Below are 17,359 nucleotides of genomic sequence, written 5' to 3'. Positions count from 1 at the left end.
CAGCGAAGGAAGCTCCTGCCGGGCTCCTTCAGCCCAATTAAACCCTCACGCCAGGCCTCCATCAAAAGGAGTCGTGCAAATGAAACACTATCCTGGAAACAATCGCATACGGAGGACGAGTCTCCCAGCAGGAGCGGGGCCCATTACGTTACGGTGGGAGAGGGTTTCTCTTAGGAGTCACTTTCTAAACGCTCCCATTAATCCTCTTTCCGGAGCCACTCTGGAAAAAAACGTGGGACTTCCTGAAGCTCGAAGAATGGAAAAAGAAAAGTCTCCCGACGCGGCCGGCTTTGTCACTGCTGGATTAATCTCTGGAGGTTAGAAGATAGAGCAGCTTATTTTAAGGGGATCAGTGAAAGTTAAAGAATGTCTAATGCCACTTTAGAGGCCTCGAGACGCCCGATCCGGAGAGTTTTATGGAGACGGTGCGTCACAAGGACATGGGGCGAAAACTTCAGCAGACTCTGACTTTGGAGTTTGATGACCAATGAACAATTCAGACCCCAAAACTGAAAGAAGAAGTTACATTTTGCTTTGAAATAAGGGGGCGGTGTTATTTTAGTTATCTAAAACTCTTTAAAAAGAGTTTATTTTTTATTTAGTTATACCAGAGCAACATATTAAAGTAACTAAAACTATAACGTATGTTGAAAAACTAAACAGACATATCAAATAAATTCAAATGAAGATTAAATTTAAATACCTAAATTAAAAATAAAATATTAATTGATATGAAAATAACGCTGCTTAATTTATTACATTTTATTTTAGGTTGTCTTTATTTTACAAAATGTATTCTGTATTTTTAACAATTGTGAAATGCTGAATTTTTTATAGGTTTTTATATTTTTTTTTTATATATTTATATATATATATATATATATATATATATATATATATATATATATATATATATATATATATATATATATATATATTTTTTTTTATTTAGCTGGGATGCATTCAGTTTTCTCAAAAGTGACAGTAAAAACATTTAGAAAGTTACAAAAGTTTTCTATTTCAAATAAACATTGTTTTTTTTTACTTTCTTTTCATCAAAGAATCATGAAAGAAAATGAAATTTAATTTCCAGAAAAATGATGTGCAGCACAACTGTTTTCAGCATCGATAATAATCAGAAATGTTTCTTAAATGATTTCAGAAAGATCGTGTCACACTAAAAACTAGTAATGAAGCTAAAAATTCAGCTTTGTTCACAGCTATTTTAATATTTCACCATTTTTACATTATCAATTTTGATCAAATAATTGGTGAGCTTTTTTACACCATCCAAACACTTTTGAACAATATTGACATGTAACCTTAATTGTATTTTTAACAACAGCTACATTGCTTTTTGTGAGAAAGAATAAAAATTAAATGCAATGAGAATGCATGTAAGAATAAATATGTGTATTAAACACAAAAATCAATATCAAAACGAGTTACGCAGCTAAACTCTTTCTGTTCCTAAACCCTGAATAGCAGGCTGAGCCATATCCTAGTCTTTATCACACGAGACACCCCTATAAGCGTCTCTTTGACATGCAAGCGTCTCTTTTGCATGTAAGAGTAGAGAATGAGGCCGTTATCACTTGACAATGGAGAAGATGCAGGGCTTAGGACGGTCTGCCCGACCCCACCCGGCTATTAATACCAAAGAGAACAGCAGCATTGTGGTGTAAAAGAGTCCCGGGGATCTCCGTTTATTCAGTCTGTTTCCAACAGGAAGAGAGCTTTCAGAACAGACACGGAAAGCGCTTTTTATATACTCCCCAAAAAAAAAGTACACAACCCCTCGGGCTCAGAAATCTTAAAGTTAGAGAGAGATGTCAGTTAGCGCTCCGTTTGTCCTCGTGGCTGCGAAAAGCAAACACGTCATTTCCGCACCCGAAAGCCTTTCTCGTGGTTATTCATAGCCTTCGCTTATTGGGATGCGGTCAAATTTCGGAGCCCGTGATAAATTGCTTAATTGAAGTCAGTAAACAGTCAGCCTTCTCGGTTATTGATGCGAGTTTTAATTACATGAGACAAATTCATTCGCTCGATCACACAGGGTGTTACAGTAAAGCGCCAGGCAACTCAAGAAGGTCAAGACGGCGACCGAGATTGATTGGCTGGACGATTGTTTATATAAGATAAAGAGAAAATAGCCGAAAGGTCAACGATCTCGGGCTATCTGGGCATTATCTGGCTCTCTCTCCAGAGAAAACCAAAGCTTCCGGCGGAAACTGGACTTTAAAAACAAGCGCGTCGCGCATGACGGGTATATTTTAAAAGGACGCAGGATATAAAAAGCCTCACTTTTAGCCAGTGCATTCTCTTGTATAACAAATTCATACAGAGACGGAGAAACAAGACAGAATTCAATTGGTTTCGGCTGTGCACTGACACACACACACACACACACACACAAAATATATTTTCAATATAAATCCTATGTACACGTTCCTTCACTAAACAGTTGCTTTTAACACAGCTAGATACACTTCCACTGGAAGCAAAGCGCATTTCAGTGCCACCGATAAATGCTGCCCTAAATGCCAAAGCAAATAAACATCTTGTTCGTAGTCTAACAGAGCGTTTACGTGCAAAACCTAGTTGAGGAGACTAAAGGGTAAAATCAGGGCCACACACACGGCGATCGAAGAAGACGGCGTTCGGAGGGAGCTGGAACGGTACCACCGGACTTCCTGAGAATCGTCTGAAAGAAAACAGCGAAGGAGAGAAATGTTATTTGAAGAAACGGCAGACGGGCCGAATAATCGTCAGCCACCGGGTCGAGTCGAGCGCCAGCCGGTGATTCGCAGCCTGTTAGCGAAGCGTTAGAGCTGACGACTTCCGTGTATTGTCGCTTATCTCCAGCTAAACCGGTTACGGGACATCAGGAGCGCGTCTGGCGGCGTGCTATCAGTGTGATGCAATGAGAATGGCCAATAAAACAGGCGAAAGTACTTCACGCTCGTTTTTGTTGTCCTGGCGTCAAGATAACTCGACATATCAAGCCTCGCGTTTGAAAAAAGGGAAAGTAACTGTATTAAGCACATGCACGCTTAAAGCAAAAAAAGTTTACATTACGCTTTTAGTTTTAAAAAATTAATAGATGGATGAATCCACTCGACTAAATACTGGAAAATGCCGTTTTCTGCTTGGTGCACATTGCTTATGCCTTCCCTCTGTATTTCTGTCATTTTCAGGCGCTAAGGAATGAAGGGTTGTACATCAAGACTTGAATTTTACTCGAGAAGCATAATGCCATCTTTATGAGTTTAGGGTTAAAAGCAAGAACAAATATCTGACACTAGGTTCGGAAAAAACAACCCAATATAAAACGAACAATTTCTTTTTTAAAAAACCTACACAACTGACACCCTTAAAGTTAACTTGACACAGTTTTGTTTAAAAAAAAGCAACAATTAAGTTGGTTTCAATTCACAGTGTTTAGATATCTGCATTGGGAAAGATACAGTAAACTACATTTCTTTATTTATTGCAGTGCGAGCAATAAACGACTTTATAGATTTAAGACTTTCTGCTCACTCCAAGGCCTTGATTTGTTAGGATGCATTAGAAAAAAAATTGCGTAAAATAAAATTATGTGTGGAATTTGACTGTAAAAAATACTAATCTACAAAAAATAAAAATAATAGTAATTAAATAGCAATGTATTCCTTGTTCAAGGCATAAACTTTTAAAGAAACAAGACTTTAAAGATATTGGACTCAACAAGAGAGTAAGGAAAGTTGCCAGACACGCTTCATTTGCTTCGAGGCGGTTCAGCTGGAGATAAACCACCACCACCACCACCACCACAACAACGGAGCAAGACGACAAACATGCATCTATAAACTCACCGCAGTCTTTGCTGAAAACGTGCGGGAAGCAGTGCAGAAGTCCATAGCCACATCTGCAGTACGAGCATCCTTTCTGAACCCACTCTCCGTGCGGAATCACGCCGCAATCCCTGCCGAGACCAAAACACGTGAGCTTTCCAAAGCCTCGAGCAACCACACGCCTCGACCCCGACGTCTTCTCCTTACCTGAGACGCTCGTCGTACTCGCAGCTCCGGCCGGTGAAGTACTTGGGGCAGGCGCAGAAGCTCCCCAAAATGCACGTTCCGCCGTTCTTGCAGCAGGTACGGCTCTGTTTGGAAACTGCGACGAGAAACGGCGGAGCCAAGATGTTAAACGCAAGGAGGCCGACGCAAAACAGCAGCCCCGGCCGGCAAAATTTATGACGCGTAATCTAAACGGCTGCTACCGACATCTGTTTCCCGACACGACACGAACCGGGCAGACGCTGTGCAGGCCTTCACTGGAATTCCCATTAATAGATGGATAAATCCTGCCTAAATACTGAAAAATGCCATCTTCTGCTTCGTGCACATTGCTTAGTCTTTTGCGCAGCAGAATTGTGACGCTTCCCTCTGTATTTCTGTCGTTTTTACGGCGGTATGGAGTGAAGGTTTGTAAATCGAGACACATTTACTTGAGAAGCATAATGCCATCTTTAAGAGTTTATGGTTAAAGCAAGAACTAATATCTGACTGGACATTCGGAAAAAGCAACTCAATATAAAATTAATACACGACTGCACAACTGACATTCTTGAGTAAAGTTAACTCGACATCTTAAGTTTTGTTTAAAAAAAAAGCAACAATTAAGTTGGTTTCAATTCACAATGTTTACATATTTGTATTGGGAAAAGATACATTTACTTATTTATTGCAATAAACGACTTTACAGATACAAGACTTTCTGCTCACTCCAAGGCCTTGATTTGTTGGGACGCATTAGAAAAAAAATGCGTAAAACAAAATTAAATTAAAAAAATACTATTTTAAAAAAATTATAATAATGGTATTTTCAAACAGTAATAAAATAATAGTTATTTACAACTTTAAAAAAAAACTTTTTTTATTTTGTTTTGGTTCGTTAATGATGATCTCACCTCCGGTCAGTCCTATGAACGGTAACACGGCCTCGGCGTTGCGGTGTTGACGTTGCGGCGTTTGCGTGTTCATTTCGTTGAACTTATTCAGGGATTCCGCGTGTTTCGGCTTCCCAGGGACCCCTGCCTTCTCGCACTCGGCTCCTTCGCATCCTGTGAGAACGAATCCGTTTTTAGAAGCGAACTCAAACGCGCGCGGACACGAACGCTTTAAAGATCCGACTCTTTTACCTGATTCGGACGAAACCGCCTGACAGAGCGCCGCGGCGGACAGCAAGAACCTGCGGGGAAGGAAAAGCAAACGTGAGGCCCGAGGAAGAGGAACACCAGCGATTCGGTGAACCCAAAACGAACCGTGAATCGTTCGCTCACCTGAGTAGTCGATTCATAATTCCGCTCGAAACGAAACACCCGATCTGCTCAGCACTGATCCGGCAAGCATCAAAACATCCTCACATCGCCAACCAAGTGAACAGAACTCCCTCTGGGGTCTGTTATTTATCTTTAGGGCCCCGGACTCCCTCGTGACGCGCCATTAACACCTGTAAACCCCTCCCATGGTCATCCGCTAATGCAAATGAGCGCCCATTCACATTAGTTCCGTCGGTCAAACCGGTTTGAAGCGAATCGATTCTCTTCAGTATCACAGAGGAGCGATTAGGGGCTCGAGATCGCCGTCAAAGCGCTTTGATGCTCGATAATGCGAGATTGCACCAAGTATCTTTTGTCAAGTGAAAGGCATTTGGATTATAGACTTTATTGCAATCAGGGTAGCAACGTATTTATTTCGTGACAAAAATGCTGTTTAATCTGGCTATTTAAAATATTTACTAAAATGAGTAAAAAAAATAAAAAATAAATAAAAATAAACAAATAAATACATATATATATATATATATATATATATATATATATATATATATATATATATATATATGTATTATAAATTATAAAAATATTTTGCATTTAGGCATCTTCGTATACATATGTTAAATTCTGAAAATGTAAATGCATATATTTAGAAAATATGTTGTTTACTCAGGCTATTTAAAATATTTACTAAAATGAGTAAAAAAAAAAAAAAAAAAAATATATATATATATATATATATATATATATATATATATATATATATATATATATTATAAAATATTTTGCATTTAGGCATCTTCGTATACGTTAAATTCTGAAAATGTAAATGCATATATTTTTAAAAAGCTTTTAATTTCAGCACAAGCAAATAGAATCACTGTGCAACTCTTACTGGTTGATTATGAACACATTTGAATAAAAACCAAAAAAAAAATTGTAAATAAAAATATTAAGTCAATGTAAATGTTAACTTAATCGAGGCTATTTCATTCACAAATAACATTTAAGTTAAATGTAGGCTACAAATGCTTGAGACATATCTTTAGCAGATATTGAAAACATATTTTGGCTAATTGTCTTTTCTTTGCCATCTGGTGTAGATCGTTAGCGACTTCAATATGCATCCGTGCAAGTTGCTCAATCATTTATTCTGACTTTTTTTTGTCCTTGTTTTTCTCTAGATCCCAGCTTGCTTCCCTCTTTTCAAGCTCACGAGAAACAAACGAAGTCAAACTTTTGCTATTGCATATATTGCTCCCTTTCACAGTTCCATTAACTCGTGTATATATATATATATTTATTTATTTACCCCTGAGTGCCTCTGTTTCATTCAATGCAAATTTACATAATTTATTCATAATTCTTGGACAATCCGGCTCACATCGCCTATGCAGCTGCTTTTGTCTAAAGCGCACCTCTTCGATGCACTTTTTTTGTTTATATCGCATTTATCTGCGTGTTTATGTGTTGCTTTTAATGCCTAGATGCGGTAAAGGGCATGCCGTATCCCTTAATTTAATCTAATTATCGTTAAAGCGGTTTGGCGTTTGTTGAGGCGCGGTCAGACATGTGCTTCCAGAATAAGTCCCAGCTCTTCTTGTTTGTTTGTAACATTTTTTTGCACGAAAATCAAATGAATTCTCCGGTGATTTTGTTCCCACAGGCTGACATTTCCAAAGGAGCGGCAGCAGGTGTATATATAACCGCCGAACACCCAAAGTAATTAGAGTAAGGGTTCTTTGAGGATTTTTTGGGGAGTTTGATGCGATTCGCTTCTTTAAAGAGGAGCGTAAAGCACAGCAGACATATCCTGCTCTATTTCTGTCCGTGTGCTTTGTTATTGGTTTCTAATTAGCCGATTCCTCTTGGAGCCCGAGAGGTGAGGAACGTTCAAACGTTTCAGTTTGCCGTTTTCCCGTCGCGACTGCGCGTCAGGTGCGCTTCAGCACACGTGCCCCGGTTTCTCCCTCTTCGTAAATCACGACTGAGTGTCTTTAAACAGAAAAAGCGTAATGTTATCTAAAGGCAAGCTTCAGTGACGGACCTGTGCTGTTTTACGTTTCGCATTTAATGTATGTCTGGCTTTTGCATAATAATACATATAAAAAAAAAAAACGGTTCATTTAGTCTGGTGGGAAAAAATCATCCTTTTTAAAACGAAATTACATGCAAATTACATGGCTCAGGTTGATGCATTTTTCATTTCCAGGCACAATGCATCACCGCTGGGAGAGCTTTTCTTGTAGTGCCATTAACATTTTTTGACATTCATGCCAGCATTTCCTCTAATTGTTGCTGGGAATTGTTTCTCGGCAGAGCAGCCTCTCTGTCCATGTATAGAGGAATGATCTTTAACGCAGACGTCGACCGCTTGCTAAATAAAGTCGACGGAGTGTGTGACGCAGGCCAAACCTGAAAGGCTAAAGGTCAGGCCGAGTGCTTGCCGTGTTTGTGCTTGACATTACAGGTCCTGCAAGAGACCCGTGACCTTTCTGTGAAATTAGGTAAAAATAAAACTTTTACAAATAAATTGCAGTCGTTGAAATAGAGCTAGAATAATAATGTAAAAGCTAAACCAAAATTAGAAATGTTGGCAAATAATAAACTTAAATATGCGATAAATAGGTTTGGAATAAATGGTTGAATAAATAAATTGAAAAAAATAATATTTAAAGGCTAAAAGCGTCAACATTAGTTTTGTTACTTTTAACTAAAAATAAAAATAAAAAAATGATGGTTTTTGTAGTTGGGATTAATCTTGATTTAAGATGAGATGTCTGAAATGAACGCGCAAATAAAGCTAAAACGGAAATAAAAGTTAAATAGAAATATTTAAAAAAACAAATGAATAAAAATAGTAAATCGCCTTCATTGTTGCTATGGCTAACTAAAATGAAAACCATTAAACTGCAATAGAAATAAAGCTGGAAAAAATATTGCATAGAAAAACCTACAGTTGAAAAAATTAGGCTACAGCTACTGAAATGAAAAAAATAGAAATATTAAATTAACAACAAAAAAAAAACCCCAACAAAAGCAAATCACAAAATTGCTAAAATGTGTAAACTACAAATAAAACCTAGTTTCAAATATGAAACAGTGAAAATATTATGCAACTAATACTATTAGGTACTAATAAAAAAATAACTTGAATGATAAAACAATTTTATCTACCCAGACCACCCTAGCAACAGCTTAGCAACCGTATATCAATGTTCTGTTAACCACCAAAACATAGCAGCAAGTTTTAAACAAGTAATCGCCACAAAATATTTCATATGCAATTTAAATTGGATTCCATTTGCAAAGCAGAGTTCATAAACGCATGCATTCTGCGTCTGCTAATGGGCTGAAGATGTTTAATTAGATAATTCAATCACACGAAGGAGGATTAAATCGCGTGCGCTAACGATCAGCCGGGGTCACGAGTCTCTGCGCTGCGCTGCTGTCTTCTGGTCGACTGTGGAGCTGCGCTTTTGTTACAGATGCAGGAGGAGTCAAAAGGTGATTTATTCTTTCTGCTCACAGGTGCATTTCTGTCTGGTACGGCTGACAGTCTGTCATGTTGCTGCCGGGGGAAAGTGTGAGGTAATTAGAGCGGCAGAGGTGGGCAGCGAGACGCCCATCTGAGGGGACAAATCCAGATTAAATGTGCCTGCTTGTACTGCTCACTTGTCTTTTAAATGAGACAACTATTCAAATGCGATTGCTAGGATATTGTAAGCGATGCTTGCCTGTGCACAACATGACTGTTCCTTCTTTAATATCCATCTGTGGGAAGTTTCCTGTCTGGTTTGTGGTCCGGCAGGTGAAAATGATGAAAACAAAACAAACTTAGTGTTAGTGCACTGAAATAGTCTGAAGTAGAAGTAGCTATCAGAACAAGCTAGCAACCATCTAACCCTACCTCTGCGCGTGACACTCTAGTGACTGCATAGCGACGCCCCAGCAACCACCCAGAATAGCCTAGCAACTTCCAAACAACCCCCCCCCAAATCAATCTAGCAGCCACCAAGTGCACAATTGTATACTAGTGCCTTAACAACCACCCATAACACCCTAACAACCATCCAGAGTGGGCCTAGCAACCACAATCCACCCTAGCTACTGCCCAGGACACAACTATATAGCCGTACCATAGCAACCACTTAAAACCCCCAAAACCACCCAGAGCACTTTTAGCAGCGTAGCACTCAGGACACAATTGTATAGCAGTACCCTAGCGACCACCCAGAACACCCCAGTTACTGTCTAGCAACTGCATAGCAACCACCTAGCAACTGCCCAGAACACAACTATATAGCCGTACCATAGCAACCACTTAAAACCCCCGAAACCACCCAGAACACTTTAGCAACTGTCCAGGTCACAACTAAATAGCTGTGCCATGGCAACCACTTATAACATCCAAGCAACTGCTTGGCAACCACCCAAGACAACTCTAGAAAATGCAGAGCAACACCCTAGCAACCACCCAGAGCAGCGTAGCACTCAGGACACAATTGTATAGCAGTCCCCTAGCAACCAACCAGAACACCCCAGCAACAGTCTAGCAACTGCATAGTAACCATCTAGCAACCCCCAGATAAGTCTATCAACTGCCCAGGACACAACTGCATAGCAGTGCCTTAGCCGCCACCCATAACACCCCTGTAACCATCTAGCAGCTGCCCAGGGCACTTTAGCAACTGCATAGCAACACCCTAGCAACCGCCCAGAACACACTAGCAATGGCCCAGGACACAATTTCATAGCAGTGCCTTAGCAATTGTCCTGTACACCCTATCAACCACCCATAACACCCTAGCAACTGCCCGACGCACTCTAGCAATATCCTAGCAACCATCCAGAACTCCTTAGCAACCACCTAGTAACTACCCAGAATAGTCTTTTTTTTCCAACTCAGTTTTTTTTTTTTTACTACTCATGAAGTATTTTTCTGCTGTGTAAAGCACATCTCTCCTCAACATGATGCGTGATTTGAGAAGTCACGAAGTATCTATTTGACCCTCATTTCACTCGCCGTAGCACCAATTAGATTTCCACCAGACCAGTGAGCGAATGGATTGGAGCTGTCTTCCAACATGAGCAGCGGTAAACTCAAAGCACGTCAATAATATAAAACCAAAATGTCAATGGCCATTGAATCCATGTAACTTCATCATCATATCACATGGGATTTGATCCCTGGCCGAAGCATGTTCTATAAAAGCCGACTGCAGCGTGACGAGGAAACGAGACACCGGCGCTTTCATTCTGCTGCGGCTCTCAGGATGAAGAGCGTGTAATGAAGCAATCTCGCTGACTCATATGAGCCCCCTGCTGGCTCATAATTAATTTACATATCTTTGTGTTTCATTCCCATAATTAACAAGCCTCTGGATAACGGCAGTACAGGCCCATTAGGTGTTTCGGCATGTTTACAGGGAAGATTTAATGACATCTATGGAGGTAAGAAGTGCAAATATGTTTACTTGACTTGGGTTTATTTGATTTTAAATATGGCCGCATTTGCTAAATACTGAATACATTACTAAATGCTAAATATATGCCTTCCATAGATGAGCTGAAATAAACTTTCTGATGACGCATTAAAGGAATAATATGAAAAATATTGATTGCAAGAAGTAAACCGAGAGAAATCGCAAGTTAATATCTTTCCATTCTGCTTCCCCCACCAGACTTTATTTCGCAATTCTGATAAAAAGCCAACATGTGAGATATGAACTTAGAATTGCTAGATATTAACTACATTTTGGGGGAAAAGTCAGAATTGTAAGATTCGTTATTTTTTATTCTGTGGTAGAATTATTTTTTAATTTTTTCTGAGATTTGAAGTTTAGAGAAAGATGCCTTTTTTCAGCATCGGGGGTTTTTATCCCCCAATATATTATATTATTATATTTTCTCAAAAAGTCCAAATGTGAAATATAAACTCAGAACTGTCATTTTATTGTTATTAACTAATTTCTGAACGAGACAGGATTGCGAGACAGAAACTCATAAGATAGTTCACCCACGAGTGAAATCTCATTTCATGTTTCAAATCTAAATGCCATTTTATCATGCAAACCAAAATTTGAGCCTTTCCTCATGAAAAGTACTTTCATACTGCCTTTATATTGCTTTTGTCTGGTTTTTTTTTGTCCTTTGTGGAGCTTGACAAACAGACGCTATATGAGGGAAAAAAACACACAAAGTTCGATTTTTAGGTGAAGTTTCGCTTTAATGTTTTTCCAAAATACTTAAGATTGCCTTTGCCGTACTGAAATATTTTAATTAGCATACATTTGACAATGCATTATCGATTGAATATCCATGTCATTCTCGTCAGTGACAGCGAGTGCGAGTTTCTGCTTCTTACGGGGGAACATTTGACAGAGCTGATTATTGTGATTTCTATTCTGAAAACTGACACGGTAATGACAGCTGAATCATTATCAGCCATGCAAAGGTTGACGCTCTGTCTCCTAATGAGCTGTCTGCCTTCTGAATGGCACCGCACTGTTTCTTCACTCCGTTTGAAAGGTTAAGATTCAGGATGTCAGCAACTTCTGTGAGAAACAAGGACAAATGTGATGCAAAATGAACGGTTTTCATATGAGCAGCGCTGAGACTTAAAGAGCAAAACAATATTGGCGCAGACTTGGTGACAACTGAAATAGTGCTTTATTTGTTGCGTGCAGAACAACAGCACAATAGAAGGAATTATATAAGCATTTGATTATATGCATGCGGTGCATGTAAGTGTTACCTGGAATAGTTCGTCTAAAAAAGCGCTCACCCTCAGGACATCCGAGATGGAGGGTTTTTTTTTCAGCAGGTCTGGATAAATGTAGCATTGCATCAGTTGCTCTGCAGTGAATGGGTGCCGTCGGAACGAGAATCCAAACAGCTGATAAAAACAGCACAATAATCCACACCAGTCCATCAGATAATAAAAAATACGTCCATAATACATAATAATGCTTCTTGAAGTAAAAAAGGTCATCTTGTCACTGTTTACAATCAAAAAGATCTGGATTTTGATGTAAGAGACAACATGAGATGGACATTTTCACTGCTGCGGGTGTTATATTTTAGTCAGACATGTTAAAAATGTCTTGATGGGTTTGTTTCTTACAAACATGCAGCTTTGGTCTTTACGAGACATTATCTGATGGACCGGAGTGGTGTGGATTATTGTGGTGACCCTCATTCTGACGGCACCCATTCACTGCAGAGGATTCATTGCTGAATGATGCAATGCTACATCTCTCCAAACTCATCTACGTCTCGGCTGTGGGTGAGTAAATAGTTCTGGATGAACTATTCCCTTTAAGGAACAACTTGTTCGTGGCTATTTTTACTCACTACTGTACTGTACACCCGGTCATATGCAGATTGTACATTCATGACATATTTAACCTAAAAGCATCAGGCTCCGGTGGCTATGTTAAGCACAAGACTGTAAAACACACTACTTGATCAACTGTGTCATGCACCACCTAAACTTAATTATCAGCTCCATCGTCGGCGCCTGTCACGGTGAAACTCTTTTTTATTCTGAAATCTGACACTACTTTAATCATTGTGTACAAAGGTGACAAAACCACATCCGTCTAGTCACAGGTTTATTGTAACATAGTCTAGTACAGTGTCATAAAAGGATATTTTAAATGAATGCAACAAGCATTTCTGTCAATTCGAATGAGTTACAGAGTCACGTGGAGCTGGTGTGGTTAAAAATAGCCGGGTCAGAGGCCCTAGTTACACGGGCCAGTTTAGTTACATTTGACACTTAAGAGCTGCTTCTGAGTCCAGATGCTTATTTGACAGAGACCAGCCAGACGGTAAGCAAGCATTTTTTATTATTAACCATTTATACTGAAAAATACACTTTTGTTATGCTGATAGGACAGCGGTATTAGATGCAGTGCACTCATGAAATTGCAATTAATATCGCTCGGAATAAACACAATTTTATTGCTTTTAAATATAGCATGAAAGTACAATCCCAGTAATGCTATTTTAGAATTAATCACGGAAGCAATTTCACATGGTATTGTTTTTGCCCGATAAGTGATGATTCCCTGCTAAATGCGTTATATAATGTGCAAGTGTACCAAATAGCATTTTTTTTGTCTGCATTTGTTTTGTACTGTGTTTATATTTAATTGCCTGTCCTGGTTAAATTAAGTAGCTTAATCAAATGCATGCTACTCGATGAGCTATTGTAAACAAACGCACATTTTATGGTTAGTTTATGCAAAGGAACATTGCAATCTTGTTAAATCCAATCTCGTTCATGCACTGACAGCTTCATCTCCGCTTACGGCAGGAGACTCTACAATAATGGACAAAAACGCAGAGGTGTTAGCATGTGGTGCTTCAATTATGAAGGATGTCTGGGAAATCAGACTGAGGGAGTATCGACAGAAACGGCAGCTGGAAGAGGAGAGGATTCGGAAGAGCGCTCTGGAGAGGTGAGGACCTGCCGAACCTCTCGTTTTCCTGCATTTGTCAATCATAAAAACTCCCAGCTTGGTATTTGCAAAACAACTTTGTGGCTGAAAAATTTATAAAAGTATATTTGAGACCCCATAAGGCAAAATACAACAACAAAAAACATGAAGTAACGAAAAAAATACATACAAATAAAAATTACGATTAAAATAATGAAAACATATAATAAAATAATATATAAGGTATATATAAATGGCAAAAAGGTATATTTGCAAAAAAAAATATGTAAATACATTTTCTACCAAAATATTTTTCTATATATTTGAAAATGTATTTTGTATATTATTTTCATATATTTTCTCGCCACCAAAATACATTTTGAAATATATTTTCATGTATGATGTACCAACAAATAATTAGCATAAATGTAAAATACATTTTGTTCACGTAAATTGATAGTCAACCAATTTGTTTATGTAAATGTTTCTAACAATGAACATGTCCATGAACATGTTATGCCATGTCAGAATTGTTGTAATTATTAGTTTTCTGCTTGGAAAAAAAAAACTTTCTTCCACTTATAATTACAAGCTGCTCATTGATGCATTTAGAGCTTTGCCACAGAAAAGAATAAATTCTGAAGAAGACAAGAACAGTGCTCTGAGTCATCTCATAATTACAGTAACTCTAATATTGCATGAATGCAGTTTGATCCCAACTGCCTCTCTGCCTATTCTGTTTGCACATAATAAGGCCATTCAGAGCAATAATGAGCTTGTGGTCGCTTCAAATTTAATTGCCTTAATTGTGTAAATATTAATTTTAATAGCAGCGGCCATCTTTAATTAATCTGTTAAAACAAAAGCAGCGCACTTTTCATAATTAACGAGAAGTCTTTTCATTTGTTGTCCATTCCCATTGAACTTTTCATAGAATCAATCAGGATTGGAAGGGGCGCATGTCCTCCAAAATTAAAACCCCTAAAAGACTGGAGAAGAAAGCCAAGCTTCCTGAAGAATCGACTCTGGATGCGCACAAAGCTAAAAAGACGTACCTCGGCAGGCCTCAAGGCTTCCAGAGCAGTCGGATTCAGAGGCAGGTGGATTTGATGAAAACCTCTAAAGCCAATAAATTGTCCCTATTACGTCAGCTCAATGAAAGCTGCCCAGGGTTGATGGTGTGGGCGAAGTCCTGGAAGTTTTCGCAACCTTTGGCGCAACCTGAGGAAATTCCCTGTGCGTTCGATTGGGGGCAATCGTGGAAGTTTCTCAATTTTCAGCCAAGCACTGATGGCAAACCGTGGTTTGATGTCAAGTTCGAAGCCAATGAGGATACAAGCTCCAATGGCATGTTTCTGTGGGAGAAACTAAGCCGAGCTGTGGACTATGAACTTCAACAAGACCCAGTCACTCCAGAATGGGAAAAGTCTTGGAAATTCAGTCAGAAAACAGTGTGTGAGGAAAACACAAATAAAAGTGATTGCAACAAATTTTATCATCAAAATGAGGAGATCTTATCAGACTGGAACGAGTCCTGGAAGTCAATGAAGCCTGCAGATGTTAAGTCTGATTTAATTCAATCTACTGCTAATAAGGAAATCCAACCTGAATTATCATGGAATAGTTCTTGGATGCATTTTAAAAAGCAGCTTCATATTAAATCTAAAGCTACTAATAATTTAGGTTGGGGTGAATCTTGGAGAGTTGCGAAAACTGCATCCGAAAAGGAGATGAAATCAAACCAGTTGCAAGCAATGGGAGAGCTCCATCCCGACATCTGCAACGTAATAATGAATGTGTCTAGAGAGATGAAGCACATGATTCCATGGAGCTCTCTGTTCGGTGGGAGGGAAGCACAGCTGTCCGAATGGGAAAAATCATGGACGACCATAAAAAATCTGTCAGAGTGTAAAGAAGAGAGAAATAAAGAGGTGGAAGTCAAGGTTGAGACATTGAAACCAGTCGAGCAGCCAATTGAACGTGTGAAATTCAATGCACTCGCTTTGCCAAAGAGCCAGAAGTGGCGAGAGATGCTAAACTTCTCTGAGCAAGTAAATTGGAAGGACTCTTGGAAGATGATGAAACGCCAGCGTAGAGAAGAAAGGGCCTTGATGAACCGGAGACTTACACCTTCGCAATTCCCACAAACTCTCACCACCGAATGGAAAGATTCTTGGAAGTTCACCAACTTAACGCTTAACCAAGACGGAGGTCTATGGCAGCAGGGATGGTCCACCATTTCTCAACCCAGGCCTATAAGAAGAGTGCGTGAAAATGACGATATTCAGCATAACGGACCAGCAGGGGTTCGAACATGGTCCGAGTCCTGGAGGTCAACGAGAAGTCAAAATCCTCTGGACAGACCAGGGACAAGAGCAACTAGCCAGCCGGTGTGTCAACAAACATATCCACGATCCTTGGCGGACTGGGAACAATCGTGGAAGTCAACAACTCCTCTGCGTCCTCATGATAGACCCTCCGTGACGGCATGGGCTGGTTCTTGGAGGTTCTCAAGCTGGGAGAATGTCCAAAATGAGCATGCGTGGTTTGACAAATCAATGGAAATCAAAGGCAGTGAGAAACCTTCTGCATTTAGAAGATCATTTGATTCTCACATATTCAAAGAACGATATCCCACAAGCGAGTGGAATGACTCCTGCAGGGTTAAGAAGAGGTTTGATGGTCCTGGACTTGCTCAGCTAATGAAAAACGAAGAGCTAGACTGGGATAATTCTTGGATGTTGTCCAGCACAGAGTTTTATCGAAAATGCGGTGAATGCTATTTGAATTCTCAGCTGGCGACTGATGTCAAGAGCCGATCGGTGCAGATCGAGAGAAGGTCAGAGTGGGGTCGATCGTGGAAGATGTCAAACCCACAACCACCAAAGAACATCGCCTCGTGGATTGATGCAAAGCCGAGATCATTCAATGCACAAGACTCGATTCTTTGGTATAAACACAAAGGCATCTATTATTTATCTTCGCTCAAAGACTTGAAGCTGAAAATCTGGAGCAAGTCCTGGAGGTTCATGAAGATCGACCTTGACTCGAAGCACGGGAAGGATGAGAATGAATCTGTGATAATGACAAAGGCTATAAAGATAAGAAAAGAAATGTACTCGCATATAGATCAGCAGAAACCACAAACGAAGAGGTGGAGTGATGCGTGTAAACTAGCAAAGACGCAACCACGAGCAAAGCGTAACGTTCAATCCGGCGAGCCGGAAGATGAAGAAATGTTGGCAGAATGGACGGAATCTTGGAAGTTCTCGAATAATTTAAAAACTCGAGAGCCTGCAACGGTTTCTCTGAGCAAATGGAAAAAGTCTTGGAAGTTTCTCCTCGATCCGAATGTAGCAATCAAAGGTCCCAAAACTAGCAAGAATCGTTGAGGTCAGGTTTCAAGAGCACGTCTTTCATTTAAAATAAATGACAAATGATGTTTTGAAAACTTCGACAGATTCACCCCCAGAATAAAGTTGTGTGTCCTGTGCAGATAATTACATGTCTTCTTATCTATTGTGTCCAAGTACAACACACCATAACAACATGTCATTATTTCTGATGCAGCCACACTGACAGCTGAGAACCG

The 17,359-nt window shown here is 39.4% G+C and overlaps 2 protein-coding genes across 3 annotated transcripts; one reads left to right on the top strand and one right to left on the bottom strand.

Moving 5' to 3' along the window:
• Window positions 1–1,187: 1,187 nt before the first annotated feature.
• On the bottom strand, window positions 1,188–5,485 carry tdgf1 (teratocarcinoma-derived growth factor 1). Its single transcript, XM_043231716.1, has 6 exons — window positions 5,324–5,485; window positions 5,183–5,232; window positions 4,952–5,104; window positions 4,041–4,155; window positions 3,855–3,964; window positions 1,188–2,704 (listed from the first exon to the last, which is right to left on the bottom strand). The coding sequence occupies exons 1-6, from the start codon at window positions 5,338–5,340 to the stop codon at window positions 2,598–2,600; spliced, it is 552 nt and encodes a 183-aa protein (XP_043087651.1). The 5' UTR covers window positions 5,341–5,485; the 3' UTR covers window positions 1,188–2,597.
• A 7,429-nt stretch (window positions 5,486–12,914) lies between these two features.
• On the top strand, window positions 12,915–17,267 carry LOC122333870. Of its 2 annotated transcripts, none has more exons than XM_043231705.1 (3): window positions 12,915–13,155; window positions 13,623–13,788; window positions 14,702–17,267. In XM_043231705.1, exons 2-3 carry the CDS (start codon window positions 13,658–13,660, stop codon window positions 17,157–17,159), a joined length of 2,589 nt encoding a protein of 862 aa, XP_043087640.1. In that variant the 5' UTR covers window positions 12,915–13,155; window positions 13,623–13,657; the 3' UTR covers window positions 17,160–17,267. The 2 variants fall into 2 exon arrangements, with proteins under 2 accessions (XP_043087640.1, XP_043087641.1); XM_043231706.1 differs by having other exon boundaries at window positions 13,025–13,155; window positions 13,644–13,788.
• The last annotated feature ends 92 nt before the right edge of the window (window positions 17,268–17,359 follow it).

This window comes from Puntigrus tetrazona, unplaced genomic scaffold (assembly GCF_018831695.1).
Source record: "Puntigrus tetrazona isolate hp1 unplaced genomic scaffold, ASM1883169v1 S000000401, whole genome shotgun sequence".
In the NCBI taxonomy this organism is placed as follows: Eukaryota; Metazoa; Chordata; class Actinopteri; order Cypriniformes; family Cyprinidae; genus Puntigrus; species Puntigrus tetrazona.
Note: the sequence above shows the minus strand (reverse complement) of the source record. Positions and strands in the feature narration are given on the sequence as shown.

Excerpts from the sequence above, each read along its gene's own strand:
- tdgf1 (XM_043231716.1), bottom strand. Across the intron at positions 5,105-5,182 it reads GGCGGTTTCGTCCGAATCAG|GATGCGAAGGAGCCGAGTGC; the intron begins GTAAAAGAGTCG and ends TCGTTCTCACAG. Across the intron at positions 3,965-4,040 it reads GAGTACGACGAGCGTCTCAG|GGATTGCGGCGTGATTCCGC; the intron begins GTAAGGAGAAGA and ends TGGTCTCGGCAG.
- LOC122333870 (XM_043231705.1), top strand. The coding sequence starts at position 13,658 with ATGGACAAAAACGCAGAGGTGTTAGCATGTGGTGCTTCAATTATGAAG. Across the intron at positions 13,789-14,701 it reads CGGAAGAGCGCTCTGGAGAG|AATCAATCAGGATTGGAAGG; the intron begins GTGAGGACCTGC and ends AACTTTTCATAG.